This window comes from Acinonyx jubatus, chromosome C1 (genome assembly GCF_027475565.1).
Source record: "Acinonyx jubatus isolate Ajub_Pintada_27869175 chromosome C1, VMU_Ajub_asm_v1.0, whole genome shotgun sequence".
NCBI lineage: Eukaryota > Metazoa > Chordata > Mammalia > Carnivora > Felidae > Acinonyx > Acinonyx jubatus.
In genome coordinates this window covers 139537553-139553483 of record NC_069381.1, presented here as the reverse complement: position 1 = coordinate 139553483, position 15931 = coordinate 139537553, and the positions used below count along the sequence as shown (strand labels likewise).

The window sequence follows — 15931 nt, the reverse complement described above, 5'->3', positions numbered from 1 at the left end:
ACAGTGATTTGATAATTGTATACATTACCAGGAAATGATCCCCGTGATAAGCCTAGTTACCACCTGTCACCATAGAAAGTTATTAACGATATTATTTACTATATTTCTTGTGCTGTACGTTATATCCCTGTGACTTATTTATTTTATAATTGGAAGTTTGTACATGTTAATCCCCTTGACCTACTTCACCCAACCCCTCTGTGCTTTGGTACCTGACAGTTTATTTTCTGTATCAAAAGAACCACGTCTTAAAAATCGAAACTGAAAATACTTACAACTTGTGAGTAATTCATCATTGGAGACACCACATTTGGTATTCCAACAGTGGTTAGTTTTTTGTTGTTGTTGTTGTTGTTGTTTCTCTTTGTTTTTGTTTTTCTTCGGGTGAAAAAAGGTGATTTCATTAAGGCTCGGGGGACAGGACCCGGGGCAGAAAGAGCTGTGGGAACAGTGGTTACTTTTAAAGAAAATCTCCATATGAGCAACAATTTCGTCTGTCTTTTCCTTCTCTTCTCCTTCCCTCCCTTTCCCTTTTAACGTCTTTTCCTTTTTTTTTTTTTTTTTTTTGCGGGGGGGGGGGTGATGGCGGGGGGTGGTTGTTTTTGGTTTTAGCAACCAAGCTGTTGATCCGAACTACGAACTACGAGCATTTGGGAATAAGGCAGCCCTTGCGTGCGACCCCGGGACTTCTGGCGACGCTCCTTCCGCGCTCAGCCCGGTGAAGTTTCCGGAAGGGCGCCCTCGCTGGGAGCCGCGTCCCACCGGAGAGGCGGGTGAGTGGCGCCCTGCCCCCCCCCCCCCCCCATCCCCATCCCTGCTCCTGGAGAGGCCCTGGATGGGGAGGGAGGCGGGTTCCGCGGGTCCCGGGGCGGCATGGGGGGAGGCGGCCGGCAGCGAGCCGAGGGGTCGCTACGGTGACACAGCCGCCAGGGTGCGTGCAGGGCGGGGGTGAAGCGGGCCGCGTCTGTCTCACCACCATCCCCTCCCCCGCTCTGGCCTCTGACCCCGTCCTCTTGGTTTGCTTAATTTGGGAAATTGAAACTTAAAATGGTTGGTGTTTCCTCAATGTTCCTGTGAGAGTCTCTCGATGTAGTTCTTAGGGGCACTTGATTCCTTAAGATTTACTCTCCTTGTCAGGTGCAGGGTTTGGCAGTTGTGCCTCACTTTTTGGAATATGCAAGGATTTTCTTGAAAGAGATCCAAAGGAAAGCACGCTGTTTTTCTGTCTCTAGAACATGCATGAGTTTGTTTTGTTTTTTTTAAACTATATATGTGTACCGCCATTGTATTAAAAACTACTTCCTTTCTTCCTTCCCCTCATTTCCTGTCATTTGCTGCCGGGCAGGCTTATTGAAGGATTCCATTCTATCAGGCCTGGCACAAAGTGATATGAGTATATTAGGAAAATAGGTGGTAGGTGAGTGGTGATGATTTGCATTGGATTTTTCATTCGCTGTCATAAGAATTACCATAGACTTAGTGGCTTAAAAATCGCAAATTCATTATCTTGAAAGTCTGTAGGTTATTGTGCTAAGTGAAATAAGTCATACGGAGAAAGACAGATACCATATGTTTTCACTCTTATGTGGATCCTGAGAAACTTAACAGAAGACCATGGGGGAGGGGAAAAAAAAGAGAGAGGGAGGGAGCCAAACCATAAGAAACTCTTAAAAACTGAGAATAAACTGAGGGTTGATGGGGGGTGGGGGGGCGGGGAAAGTGGGTGATGGGCATTGAAGAGGGCACCTGTTGGTATGAGCACTGGGTGTTGTATGGAAACCAATTTGACAATAAATTTCATATATATTTAAAAAAAATAAAGTCTACAGGTTAGAAGGCCAACCTGGATCCCATTGGGCTAAAATCAAGGTGTCTGCAGAGTTGCTTTTCTTTCTGGAGGCTTCTGGGGTGAACCTGTTTTCTTTTTTTTCCCCCCAGTTTCTGTATGCTGCCCTCCTTCCTTGGCTTAGTGATGTTCTTTCTCCATCTTTAAAGGCAGCATCACTGCATCTCTCTGAACATTATTCTGTTGTCACATCTCACTCTGACTCTGCTCTTTGGCTTTCCTCTTTTACTTTTAAGGGCCCTCATGATTATATTGGCCCCATGGATAATCCAGAATGATTTTCATATTTTAAAGTCGTCTGATTAGTGACCTTGATTCAATCTACAACCTTAATTGTAATCTGACATATTCATAGATTCTGGGGATTAGGCATGGGCAACTTTGAGAGGGTCATTATTTTGCCTACTATCTGATGGTATAAAAGGAAGCCTATTACTGTACATCCCACTAAGCAAAAAGGGGAAGTATCCAGACACTAAATATACCAAAAAAAGTTCTGGGAGTATTATGTAGTAGACCATTTATATGAGTTAAATATATTGAGAGTCTTTATTACAAACTCTTAAAAATATTGATTTAAAAAAAAGCAATCAAACAAATAATGTTGCCATTTCTGCTTTCTGGAAATGTAATAAGAGAACTTCACATGTATGGAATGTCCTGAGCAGAACAAATACTAGTTAAGATACCACAGTTGTCAGTGTGTATTCTTATATTGTGCTCTGAATGGATGCAAGGAGGAGTGGACATGGTCCTTGGCCTCAAGGTCATAAACATCTAGTCATGGAAAATGACACAGGCATACAAATAATTAAAGCTCTCCAAAAGAGATAAAAGAGGGAGAAGTAATGTCCTTTAGGGGAATCAGAAAAGGCTTTAAAAACTTGGGGGAAATTTGGGATGGACCTTGAAGAACAGTAGAATTTCATTAAGGTTGAGAGGAGAGGAAGTATATGACATGTTGAGGGACAGGAGGGAAAGGAGGGACCTTCAGGTGTTCAGTCTGGTTAGGGTGCTTAGTGTAGAAGTTGTCTGAATAAGACTAGAAAGTAAGTTTTGGTTAGACTGTGTAAGACCTCAGATGACTGTTGAGTCTCATTAAAAGGATTCTGTAGTTGGTGCAACAGGGAGCTACTAATATATTTTGAAACCATCTCATACTTACAGAAAAGTTGCAAGTACAAAACAAACAACTTTCCTTTTTCCTGAATTATTTGAGAATAAGATTTTAACTTCAAGACCCGTTGCTCTGGAATTCTTGAATATATATTTCCTACACAAAACATATTCTCTACCTAACTAAAATTCAGTCATCAAAATCAAATTAATATTGATATGTTACTGCCATCAAATCCTTGGATCCCATTCACATTTTGACAGTTGTACTAATAATATCCTGTGTAGCAAAAAGGCCCAATTCAGAGTCATGTACTGCATTTAGTTGTGATGTCCCTTTAGTCTCCTTCTGTCTGGAAGAGTTTCTCAGCCTTTCATTGGCTTTCATGAGCTTAACACTTTTGGAGAGAACAGGCCAGTTTATCTAATGTTTCCTCATACTGAGATTTAGATTACGTATCTTTGGCAGGAATATCATAGAAGTCATGCTGTGTTCTAAGTGCACCCTATCAGATGGCAGATGATTTTGGCTTATTTCATTATTTACTTTGTTTATTTTATTATGGTGGCATCTGCCCGGCTTCTTCAATGTAAAGCTACTTTTTACCCTTTGAAATTAATATGTTGTATGGAAGTATTTTTTAATTTTTTTAACCTTTATTATTGACGGGGGGGGGGGAGGGGCAGAGAGAGAGGGAGACCGAATCTTAAGCAGGCTCCAGGCTCTGAGCTGTCAGCACAGAGCCCGACGCGGGGCCTGAACTCACAAACCGTGAGATCATGAGCTGAAGTCGGACACTTAACCGACTGAGACACCCAGGTGCCCCGGTTGTGTGGAAGTATTTTGAAACTAACTGGATGGTCTTTTTCTTACCAAAATTTCAATTTATGTATGTATGTATGTATGTATGTATGTATGTATGTATGTTGGTATGGACTCATAGATTTTTAATTTACTCAGTGGACTTTTTTTTATGCTTTAATTCATAATGATAATTATCATTAATTCATAATGATACTCAGTGTCATTATTTATTTTTATGCTTTATTTAGTCCCAGATTTGGCCAGTGAGAACCTCCTCAAGCTGGGTTTCATGTCTTTTCGACATGCCCTCATCATTCTTTGAGCACTTCTTTGCTTTCTGGCAACATTAGGTGCTTATTTTGTATTTTTCCTGTCCCAGTCCTGGTATCAACCATTTCTCTGAAAATCCTTGGTTCCTTGTAGTGGAGGATGGTATCAGAAACCAAATTCTGGGGGCTAGGTGTACTCATTGCTATTGTCTTTTCTTCCAGACCCTCTCAGCAGACAGAGCTAGGTGTATATATACAGATAGATATGTACAGCATGTATGTATCTTTCTGTCATTCTGCCTATGGATATCATGAGGTTACACTGATATCTCCATTTCTAATCCATAGCATTCATTCTAGTTTTCTTTCTATATTTATAATTACCTTCCCTGGCAATGAAAAACCTGGCTCCTTTTATCTTCTGTATATTTACTTACTTGAAAAACCCCCTTTATGTATGTTTGACCATTGGAAGCTCCAGGCTTATCTTGTATATTTCTTGTCCCATAGGTAGAATCAGCCATTGTTCCAAGGAGCCCTGGTTCTGTTTATTGGAGAATAGATTAGAAACCAAGATCCAGGTGCTATGTGATTCCCTCTGTTTTTGGAAACTGCTAGTATTCACACTATTTTTTTTGCCAGTCTTCTATTTTATTTAATTAATTAATTTTAATTTTTTAAATTTTTAATTTTTTAAAAAAATTTTAACATTTATTTATTATTGAGAGACAGAGAGAGACAGAGCGTGAGCAGGGGAGGGACAGAGAGAGAGGGAGACACAGAATCTGAAGCAGGATCCAGGCTCTGAGCTGTCAGCACAGAGCCCGATGTGGGCTGGAACTCAGAAACCACAAGATCATGACCTGAACCAAAGTCAGACGCTTAACCGACTGAGCCACCCAGGTGCCCCTAATTAATTAATTTTAAAATGTTTATTTATTTATGTTGAGAGAGAGGGAGCAGGAGCAGGGGAGGGGCAAAGAGAGAGGGAAAGAGAATCTGTGGCAGGCTCCCTGTTAGGGCAGAGCCCGATGTGAGGCTCAAACTCACGAACCATGAGATTATGATTTGAGTTGATACCAAGAGTTAGATGGCCAACTGCCTGGGCCACCTAGGCCCCCCAATCTTCTGTTTTATTTTTAAGGAGGGATAAATATTTTTCCTGTTTCTTCTATAGGAGTAGTGAGAATTTAGCTCTTGAAATTTTAGAGGATTATATTATATCACAAGTTGGTTTTTAATATGTTTTTAAAGCAATAAAAATAGTTGTTATATTATTCCTTGTCTCAATTTTTGATCTGGGACTTACATCTGGTAAATTCATATGCAGGCACATGTTTACTTTTTTTGTGCCATGGATTCCTTGCCAGTCTGATAAAGCCTATAGGCCTTTAAATTTTTTTTTTAATATATAAAATAATATATAGACAATTACAAAGGAAACCAATTATATTGAAATATGATTATCAAAATATTTAAAAAAGCAAATTTTTGATATAGTAATATACATCAATATATTACAGCATATCACAATACCTAGTAATGAGTTTAGCAGCTGCCATCATTTTGAAACAAGGTTAAACACAAACATATTTCGGGACTTCTGCAACAGTTACAATATTTTATGAAAATATTTGTGTCCTCTTGGTGACTTTTGTCCAGGTGCTGCAAATACTGTGTGGCTTGTTGCCTTATGTTCATATCTGAAGAGAGATGTTTCAGTGAGAGTTTGTTAGAAGTAAAGATGTAATTTTTGGGGCACCTGGGTGGCTAAGTCAGTTAAGTGACTGACTTTAGCTCAGGTCACGATCTCATGGTTTGTGAGTTTGAGTCCCGCATTGGGCTCTGTGCTGACAGCAGACCCTGGAGTCTGCTTCAGATTCTGTGTCTCCCTCTGTCTCTGCCCCTCCCCTGCTCGTGCTCTGTCTCTCACTGTCTTTCAAAATATAAATAAATGTTAAGAAAAAAAAAAAGAAGTAAAGATGTAATTTTTTTCCTATTCAGGTGTCTAGACAGGGGAGGATTTGTAAAAATTCTGATAAGAATTTCCGTACGTGCAGAGGAAGGGTGTTTGGGGCCTTTCTACTCCATTTACATTTGGGGAGTACAATAGGAAGAATTAGATAAATCAAAATCTTTGAAAAGACCAAAATGGTAATCTTTTAATATGGGGCACCATGTTATGATTAAGATGTGAACCTCAAAGGAATATTAATACCTGTTATTTTCTTTCCTTTTTAAAAAATTTTAGACTTGTGTTTTTTTCTTTTAAGTTTATTTATTTGTTTTTTAGAGAGAGAGAGAGAGATTGAGCACACACATGAGCAGGGGAGGAGCAGAGAGAGAGGGAGAGAGAGCTGTGAGTGTAGAGGCTGATGCAGAGCTCGGCCTACTACCATGAAATCATGACCTGAGCCAAAAATCAAGATTCAGATGCTTAACTGACTGAGCCACCCAGGCACCCCTGTTATTTTCTATCATTGTGTTGAAAAGCAAAGGATTTCTAGACCCTTTTATGTCTGTATAGGTATGAAAGTTATTTGAAATATAGGCATTGTTCAAATATAAGCCACATGATAATAAAAACTTTGATGATAGGGAAAAAATATAACAAAAATACATTTCTTCTTTTGTAAAAGGATAAAAGTTATTTCTTCTTGAATTTGTGTATATGTATGATTTTTAAAATATTTACTTTTTTGTAATAATTAGGAATCATGGCAGACAGTGGAAATAACAAAAGCCAAGTTCACGAGGAGCTTTGGTTAGAGGAAGAATTTATGAAAGATGAACAAAGAGAGGTAAAAATTACTGGGTACTATTAAAAATTAATTTATATCTATTAGTTTTGCAGTGAGGCATGTTTTGTATGTTTTTGTCTAACATTACTTTGAATTTTTTTCAAAAATTTTATTTCCATTCAAACCTTACAAAAAGAATCGTATTTCTGTTCTTTCTCTTACAAGGCTTACAACATTAGCTGTTTTCTTTCACTCCCTTTCTCCTTTTTTTGATTTGCACCCAGAAGTTAAGAGCTTTCTTAGCAATTATCTGATGAGACCCATGCGGGGATGGGGGTTCAGGTAGCTTAAGCCACTTACCCAGGGCCATATGTCTGGCATGTCAAGGCAGCTGTACTGTGGGAATCATAGCAAAAATTTTTTAAATTGCCTTTGAGTATCATATGTCCACAATTACAGTGCAATTTAAAAGTCATATTGTTGTCACAAATAGCCAGGCAAGGAGTTACACTGAAATGAGATTCAGGTCTGGGTCTCAATCCTTGCCCCACTATAAAAATGTCTGTGACCTTGGTCTAGTGTGAAAGGTAGTTTCCTTGTTTGCATGATGGAGATAATACTACTTGTCAGTGGTAGGAGAATTATTAGGTGATAACGATGATGTCTTTCTTTGCCTTTATCAAGATGATAGAAATTTAGCTTCTTTAATTTGTTTAGAAAAATGAAGTCAGGAGCTGTTTAATTTTTTGGTGCTGTTTGATATTTTTTAGAGATTAATTGATAAAATTGCAAAGGAGAATACTCAGTTAAAGGAGGAGATCCAAAGGCTTGAGGCCAAGTTACAAGAGTCCACCATAAACTCCCAGGTACCTCTTTATTTTGTATATCACATTCTTAACGGACACCATTTTTCCGAAAAAACAATTTAGTTACACAGAATTCACTTTTAAAACACTGTAAACATTGATGGCACCATTGTTTGTAATAGCCCCAAACTGAAAACAACTCAACTGTCCCTCCCCACTAGACTGAATTATTAATTTGGGGTGTATTCACACAATGGAATACCATACAGCAATGAGAATGAACAGGTCACAGCTATATGCAGCCACATGGGTGGATTTCATAAACACAATGTTGAAGCAAAAAACATAAAAGAGGATATACCAAGTGCTTCCATTTATTTTTATTTTTATTAAAACATTTTTTTAACGTTTATTCATTTGTGAGAGACAGAGACAGAGCACGAGTGGGGGAGGGGCAGAGAGAGAGAGGGAGACACAGAATCCAAAGCAGGCTCCAGACTCTGAGCTGTCAGCACAGAGCCTGACGTGGGGCTCAAACGCATGAACTGCGAGGTCATGACCTTAGCTGAAGTCAGGTGCTTAACCCACTAAGCCACTCAGGTTCCCCCATATGCTTCCATTTAAATAACGCATAACAGCAGGATGTTAAAAGTTAGCATCCTGGTTGCCCTTGGCGGCAGGTAGGAACTGGAAGAGAACCCAAGAGGGCTTCTGGGTGTTGGTCATGTTCTGTTTATTGATCTGGGTGCTGGTCACATGTGTGTGATCGTTTTGTAAAATTTCATCTGACTGTACGTTTCTGATAATACATTTTTTTATATTTATGTGTATGTTTTTAAATTTTTATTTATGTATATGGTAATGCAAAACAAAACAATGGTCCTTATCAATCACTTTGGGATCAAATTCTTCGTCTTCTCACTAAGTGCCTTTATTGTTCTCTTCAAGTAACTTAAATGGATTTCACAGTTTAAAAAAATTGGACATATATCTTCACCATTTAAATCCTCTCCTAAATTTTCCTGTATTTGAATTAGACATAACTTTCACTCCTTTTTCTCCATGACAACTCATACTGTTCCTTTAAACAGTTAAAATGCTTAAAGCATTGTCATATTTTGTTTCTGAAATGGGGGATAGGATATTGAATATCAGGAAATGGAGTTCCCCGTGTTTATGGGACTTATGGGACACTGTTACAATTGTAGTTACTTCTCAGACTGGAGATGAAATCAGCCAGTCCTGTCACTCAAAGGATCTTGGGAACCCAGCCAGCTCAGCTGATACAGTTTACAGAGGACTGAAACTATGGTCCAGAGAGCATACATGAGTTGCTCCTGGCCAAGTGTGCCTAAGACCAGAATCAGGCACTTTCATTCCAGAAAGCTCTCGACTTTTCAGGGTATATTGGGTATTTCCACATTATTGGGAAACACTCCAGCTATTCTCAGACACTGCCAATTGTTTTGAAACTGGACTTATGGAAATCAGAGATTCTACTGAAGTTACATGTGAAGATATAGAACAAATGTGAAATTAGGTCAAATAACTCATTGAATATTTCTAACCCCTTTGCAATAACACACAAATTTTCTTTCAGCATGTAAAATAATCATGGGAAATAGAAATGCAAACAACAGATTCATTTGTGCATTTATGTGTAGTTGTATATGTCTGTTAATCCCAATGATTTTAAACAGATAAGTATAACCACTTAACTTTATCCTTCAGATTATAAATCTTGTTGATAGTGTCCCTTCACATTTTTATAAATCTAAGTTTGGTAATGGTTAAAAAGTTGATGGGCACAGTCCGACTTCGCTCAGGTCATGATCTCACGGTCCGTGGGTTTGAGCCCTGCATCGGGCTCTGTGCTGACAGCTCAGAGTCTGGAGCCTGCTTCGGATTCTGTATCTCCCTTCTCTCTGCCCCTCCCCCACTCAAGCTCTGTCTTTCTCAAAAATAAATAAATGTTAAAAAAATTTTTTTTTAAAAAGTTGATGGGCAGGTGTTGGGGAAGGGGGAATTTAAATTTGACAATTATTAAATCATATAATTTGGGAGGCTTTCTTTTTGGATGAAATTATCTGGGTTTGCTATTAAAATAAACTTAGCATATATGCAACTCTAATTTATAACACTTTGCAATGAGAATAAACATATTGTCTTATGATTCCCTTGTAGGATACCCTATTATTGGTATAGTTGTTTAAAAGGTACTTATCTACAGGAATGATGTAGACTTTAGAATCGAACACCATCCAATATTGGCTAGTTTAAACATTGATTAGATAAAATGAGAGATTATATACTTATAATTTCATCTGGGAAATAATATTAAAGGATCAGCATCTGATTACTTTACTGAGTACTTACCTGGGAAGAAGTAATTACTAAAGATATTCACTAAGACCACACTTAGCATTCTGTGGGGTTCTGAAATCAGTGGAGAATGAATTATTGGATGATCAAATCACATTATCACAGGAAGGGCTTAAGTTATTTCTTGTCTTGATTTTAATCAAACATTTCTGTTTAAATTAGATTAAAGAGGATATTCCTGAAACAGAGATGAAATTCACATCTTTAGAGAATCCTGAGAATGACAGCCAGTTTTTAAATGTCTCCTGTTCATTTCAAGTGAGCTCGCAAGTTCTTTATGAGCTACAGAAAGGACAAGCACTTATCACCTTTGAAAAAGAAGAAGGTATGAGTAATGTTCAAAAATTCGATCATGTTACTTTTGGAAAGCACAGGCTCTTTCAAAGAGCTTTCATAGATATTTGGCTATTGCTTTATAATTTTAATATTTGTCATTTCATCTCATCTCATAGTAACACCTTGGGGCAGGTAGGATTGTCCCCATTTTTTGATGAGAAAACTCAGACATTAAGAGCGTTGAGTGGGGCGCCTGGGTGGCTCAGTCGGTTGGGCGTTCGACTTCAGCTCAGGTCATGATGTCGTGGTTTGTGAGTTCGAGCCCCACGTCAGGCTCTGTGCTGATAGCTCAGAGCCTGGAGCCTGCTTCAGATTCTGTGTCTCCTTCTCTCTCTGCCCATCCCCCGCTTGTGCTCTGTCTCTCTCTGTCTCTCAAAAATAAATAAATAAATGTTAAAAAAAATTTAAAAAAAAAGAGCGTTGAGTATGATCATTTGTTCAGAACATGACTCTGGGACTCAAGGTGTTGTGATGTCCAACACTAGTGTTTTTACTCCATCTGCCACCTCCAAATACTACTAGTAATACTTTATTTTTGAGAGAGAGAGAGAGAGAGAGGGAGAGAGAATTCCAAGTAGGCTCTATGCTCAGTGAGGAGCCTGATGCAGGGCTTGATCCCACGACCCTGGGATTATGACCTGACTCAGGGTAGGAGCTGAAATCAAGGATAGGACACCCATCCAACTAAACCCCCAGAAGCTCCCCCCCTTTTTAACTAGTAATAATATTTTAAGGTAGTAGAGCTCTACATGGTTCTCAGAATTCTTAAAGACATCTCATTTTATACTTACTTGACTCTGTGAAAGCAATATGATAGAATTACTCTTTGCATCTTATAACCAAGAAAACAGATTCTCAGGTGTTTAAGTGACTTACCTAAGGGCACATGACCAGTGAATGGAAAGAGTCCAAGAGTCTGAGGTTTAGGAATGGGACCTGATGTTTGCTAAGTCTGCCATGGTGTAGGACTCTATTCTCCTTAGTGAGGAGAATCTGGCTTTGTATGCCAGATTTTCCCATTTCTAGAAGTGTGATTTTAGTTGGGTTCTTCCTAAATCTCAGATTTTTATGGCAGTGGTAGTACCTATCTCATGGGATTTGCGTTGAGTATTAAATGAGAAATGTTGGTAAAATACTTAGCATGGTATCTGACACATAATAAACACTTCATAAATGTTAGCTGTCATTATTGCTACTTGTTGGGAATTTTCCAGATAAGGAAAGATAAAGAACTCGCTCAAGGTTCATACTGTTAAAAATTGCAAAGCTGAGAGCCAAACCCTGAGGACCCACGTCCTTTCTCCTAGACCAGCAGTCCTCGGAGCAGGCCACTATGCCGGGCCTTCGTTCTTGTATTTGTCACATTATGGGGTGGGGCCAGATGGTCTTAAGCCCTTCCAGTGCTCAGGTTCTGAGAATCTATGGTTATAACTCGTGTCTCCGTACACCTGGTCCATCACCATAGTCTGCAAATAAATGTTAAAAGGAAAGACATTCTAGCAGGTTAGCATAGGCACATACTGTTCGTTCACCATGGGTCCACCCTGGGTCTGCTTCTACAGATGAGGGTGCCAAGAGCCCTGTGTTGGCAGTCGGCAATGGTGATAGGGATATAATCAAAAGACAGAAGCGAGGATTTGGGAGGCAGGGATTCTGTGCAGGGATTACCTGGGAATGCTGGGAATAGGGTTCTCTTCAGAAACAGCTGCATCGCTGTTTCCACTCTTGGCCCAGCTCTGAGGTCTTGCTCCCCTGGGACAACTTTGGGCTCATACACAATTAAACAGAAGTTGGCTTTTGATAGTCAGAGTCACAAAAGCTGAAACGCAAGTGGTCCCTTTCAGCTGCGTCAGATCACCAGTTGTTGGAGTTTGGGTGGGGGGGGGGGTGTGGAAGGGAAAGAACATCATCTAACTGTTACTTCATTGGCATTTTCTGTTATTGTTGCCTGTTGCCACTAACAAGAACGTAAGTTGTAATTCAAGTTATCCAGTCATATCTCAGTACAATGAGTGTGAATTCCCACAAGACAACGCCCTGCCTTTTAGCCTGTTTCCCTCTTCCTTCATCTGTGGTGTGTATGCTGTTCAGTTGTCATAAACACATGTGAGATTTATAGGACTGGGAGTGGGCATCTCTTATCTTTGTGACAAATTAGGTTAAGCAGCTCTTTATTAACAGTTGAGGTGTTACAAACTCTCATATCACATAATTAAAAATAAATACACACCCACATGCATTTTAAACTGAACTATAGATGCTGCCTGGAGTTTTAATTTTTGGCATAATTATATTACTGAGCCTCTCCCATTTGCACAAATAAATTAGATTTGATAGTTTTGTGATTGGTATAAGCTATCATCTTTTTAATGAATGATCTCCAGGGCATTTTAGCAAAAGTAAAATTCCTCATTAAATATGGCAAAAAAAAAAAAAAAAAAGATTTGCACTTTGATATTCAAGCCCGTGTGGTCTTTAATATGGAAACCTTAAGAAAGACAAAAATGAGAATTTATTTCTTTGGTTTTTGACATATTAAAGAGAAGTGACAAATGATAAATAAGATTGTCAGAATGACACTGACACAAAAGTTTTTCCAGCTTACTTAACGTGGAAGAAGTTTCTGGCTGTGCCTTAATGCACTAAGGGAATTCTCTGGTCATTCTGTGAACCGTGGAGAGGAAGGGTGTGTGGCTGTGCTGAAATAATATATGAATTTCTAAAGAATCACCAGGCTTATCTCTTAAGAGCTGAATCTAGAACTTGATGAGAATTTCTTTTTTTTTTAATTTTAATTTTTTTTAATGTTTTTATTTATTTTTGAGACAGAGAGAGACAGAGCATGAGCAGGGGAGGGGCAGAGAGAGAGGGAGACACAGAATCTGAAACAGGCTCCAGGCTCTGAGCTGTCAGCACAGAGCCTGACGCGGGGCTCGAGCTCATGGACTGTAAGATCATGACCTGAGCCGAAGTCGGAAGCCCAACCGACTGAGCCACCCAGGCGCCCCGATGAGAATTTCTACACTATCATTTGTTTCCAGTTTTACTGAGAAATAATTGATACATATCACTATGTAAGTTTAAGGTGTACAGCATGATACATTGATCTACATGTACTGTGAAATGATGACCACAGTAGGTGCAGCCAACATCCATCTTCTCATTTATGTGCAATGAAAAGAATTTCTATAGCTACAACAACAACAAAAAAAAAAAAAAAAAAGGAAAAAGGATTTTTTTTTGCTTGTCATGAGAACACTTAGGCTCTACTCTCTTAACCCCTTTCCTGTATACTGCACAGCAGTGTTCGCTGTAGTCACCATGTTGTACATGGCATCCCTGGTACTCCTTCATCTTATAACTGGAAGTTTTGTCATTTTTGCTGATGTATTTTGATATTTTAACGTTAATATATTTGTTTGTCGCTTTGGTGGCAAGACCGTTATCACTTAGAAGCCCTAAGAAAATTAAAAAAAATTAAATGCTTTACTTTATTTTATTTTAATTTTTAAAAAATGTCTTATTTATTGTCGAGAGAAAGAGAGACAGAGCATGAGCGGGGGAGGGGCAAAGAGAGAGGGAGACACAGAATCCGAAACAGGCTCCAGGCTCCGAGCTGTCAGCACTGAGCCTGATGCCGGGCTCAAACTCGTGAACTGCGAGATCATGACCTGAGCCAAAGTCGAACATTCAACTGACTGAGCCACCCAGTCACCCCTAGATCCTTTAGAATTCAAGAAAATTTTAAATATTTAGGATAATTTGTTCTTAACCAGAAGTGAAAAAATTTATTGAAATATTGGAAATTAATACTCCCAAATTATTTTTCAGTTGCCCAAAATGTCATCAGAATGGGGAAACATCACGTGCAGATAGAGGATGTAGATGTGGAGGTTATGGCCAAGCCAGTTCCATTAAATTCGGGAGTCAGATTCCAGGTAACACGTTGATTAAAGCTTTTTAGAATTCTGTTAGATGTGAGCACTTTTCTCATCCATATTTCTGAATATGAAATGATTTCCCAGGTTCATGTAGAAGTGTCTAAGGTGAAGATCAATGTTACTGAAATTCCTGATGAATTGCCTGAAGATCAGATGAGAGACAAGCTAGAACTGAGCTTTTCTAAGTCCCGAAACGGAGGTGGAGAAGTGCTATGCGTGCAGTATGATAAGCAGTCCCGGAGTGCTGTGATTACATTTTTGGAACCTGGAGGTATTCACACACGTAGGAAGTTAAAAAATACTCTACCATTTATATTTGTGTTTGCCATTTCTTTAAAAACATTTTTTTTAAACGTTTATTCGTTTTTTGAGAGATGGAGAGAGACAGAGCATGAGTGGGGGAGGGGTAGAGAGAGGGATGAAGACACAGAATCTGAGGCAGGCTCCAGGCTCTGAGCTATCAGCACAGAGCCCGATGTGGGGCTCAATCCCACAGACCGCGAGATCATGACCTGAACCCAAGGTGGACACTTAACCGATTGAGCCACCCAGGCTCCTCTATGTTCTGCCATTTCTGAAAGTGTTCCTTTGCTACTTCTTCTATTTGGAATTTATTAAGTAGAATAATAATAGATTTTTAAAAAACCTTTTAAAATGGTGGAGTCCTGAGAATGATTTCTGTGAATGCTACTGAGAATAATATTTCAAGCACATCAACTTTGTGCATTCTCAGCACATGCCAGGCAAAGAGCCAGGTGTTCTATACATGTGTCTCCTCTTATCCATAGCACAATTCTGGAGATAGGTGTCGTACCCATTTTATTGATGTGGAAACTGAGTCCTAGGGAGGGTAAATAATGAACCCCAAATTATAGTGAGTATGTGGCAGAGAAATTTAGAAATACATATGTATAAACTATCACTTCCTATCCCACCTATTAAGATGGACAACGGTCTCTTAGTTGGAGGGAGTAGATTCCAGGGAAAGCAAGGCATGAATGGAAAGAACAGTGAGACATCTGTTCCCTTTTTAGGTAGAAATGGAGTTTTTACCAAATCATCTGAGGGGGCTTTACATTCTTATGATTAAAAATATACAATTTGGGATGCCTGGGCAGCTCAGTTGGTTAAGCATCTGACTTTGGCTCAGGTCATGATCTCACATTCGTGGGTTCGAGCTCTGCATGTGGCTCTGTGCTGACGCCATGGAGCCTGAAACCTGCTTCAGATTCTGTGTCTCCCTCTCTCTCTGCCCCTCTCCCATGCACGCGGTCTCTCTCTCTCTCAAAAACTAAACATTAAAAAAAATACACAATTCTACAGCAGCTGCTTTTGTTAATATGTTCAAGGGATTCTCAATGTAAAAATATCTTGCTCTAGTTAATCCAGTTCTTAGGGTTTCTCCTGGGTTGGCATATGTAAAAGAAAGCCAGGTATACAATTTAAAAAAAACATTGATTGTTTATTTCATAACAAAGTAATACATGCTTTTTAAAGAAACTTGGTAATAAAGAGCAGGGGCTCCTGTCGGGCTCAGTTGGTGGAGTGTGCAACTCTTGATCTTGGAGTTGTGGGATTGAGCCCCATGTTAAGTGTAGAGATTTATTTAAAAAAATAAAGTTAAAAAAAAAAGAAGAGCATTAACTTAGTAAAACTGGAGACATTGCCATAAACTTGCCTTTCTCCTAC

At 39.1% G+C, this 15931-nt stretch overlaps 1 protein-coding gene across 10 annotated transcripts in view; it reads left to right on the top strand.

Moving 5' to 3' along the window:
- The first annotated feature begins 578 nt into the window (after positions 1-578).
- NMI (N-myc and STAT interactor) overlaps positions 579-15931 on the top strand; it is a 23278-nt gene continuing 7925 nt past the window's right edge. The window contains exons 1-7 of one of the 10 annotated variants that reach the window (XM_053215042.1): positions 580-773; positions 4769-4939; positions 6749-6837; positions 7548-7643; positions 10128-10290; positions 14133-14239; positions 14327-14525. In XM_053215042.1, coding sequence (XP_053071017.1) covers positions 4864-4939; positions 6749-6837; positions 7548-7643; positions 10128-10290; positions 14133-14239; positions 14327-14525 — 730 coding nt within the window. In that variant the 5' untranslated portion in view covers positions 580-773; positions 4769-4863. Of the gene's footprint in view, positions 774-1345; positions 1418-4768; positions 4940-6748; positions 6838-7547; positions 7644-10127; positions 10291-14132; positions 14240-14326; positions 14526-15931 lie in introns of all 10 variants that reach the window. The other 9 variants (XM_053215046.1, XM_053215047.1, XM_053215043.1 and 6 more) reach the window with 9 other exon arrangements.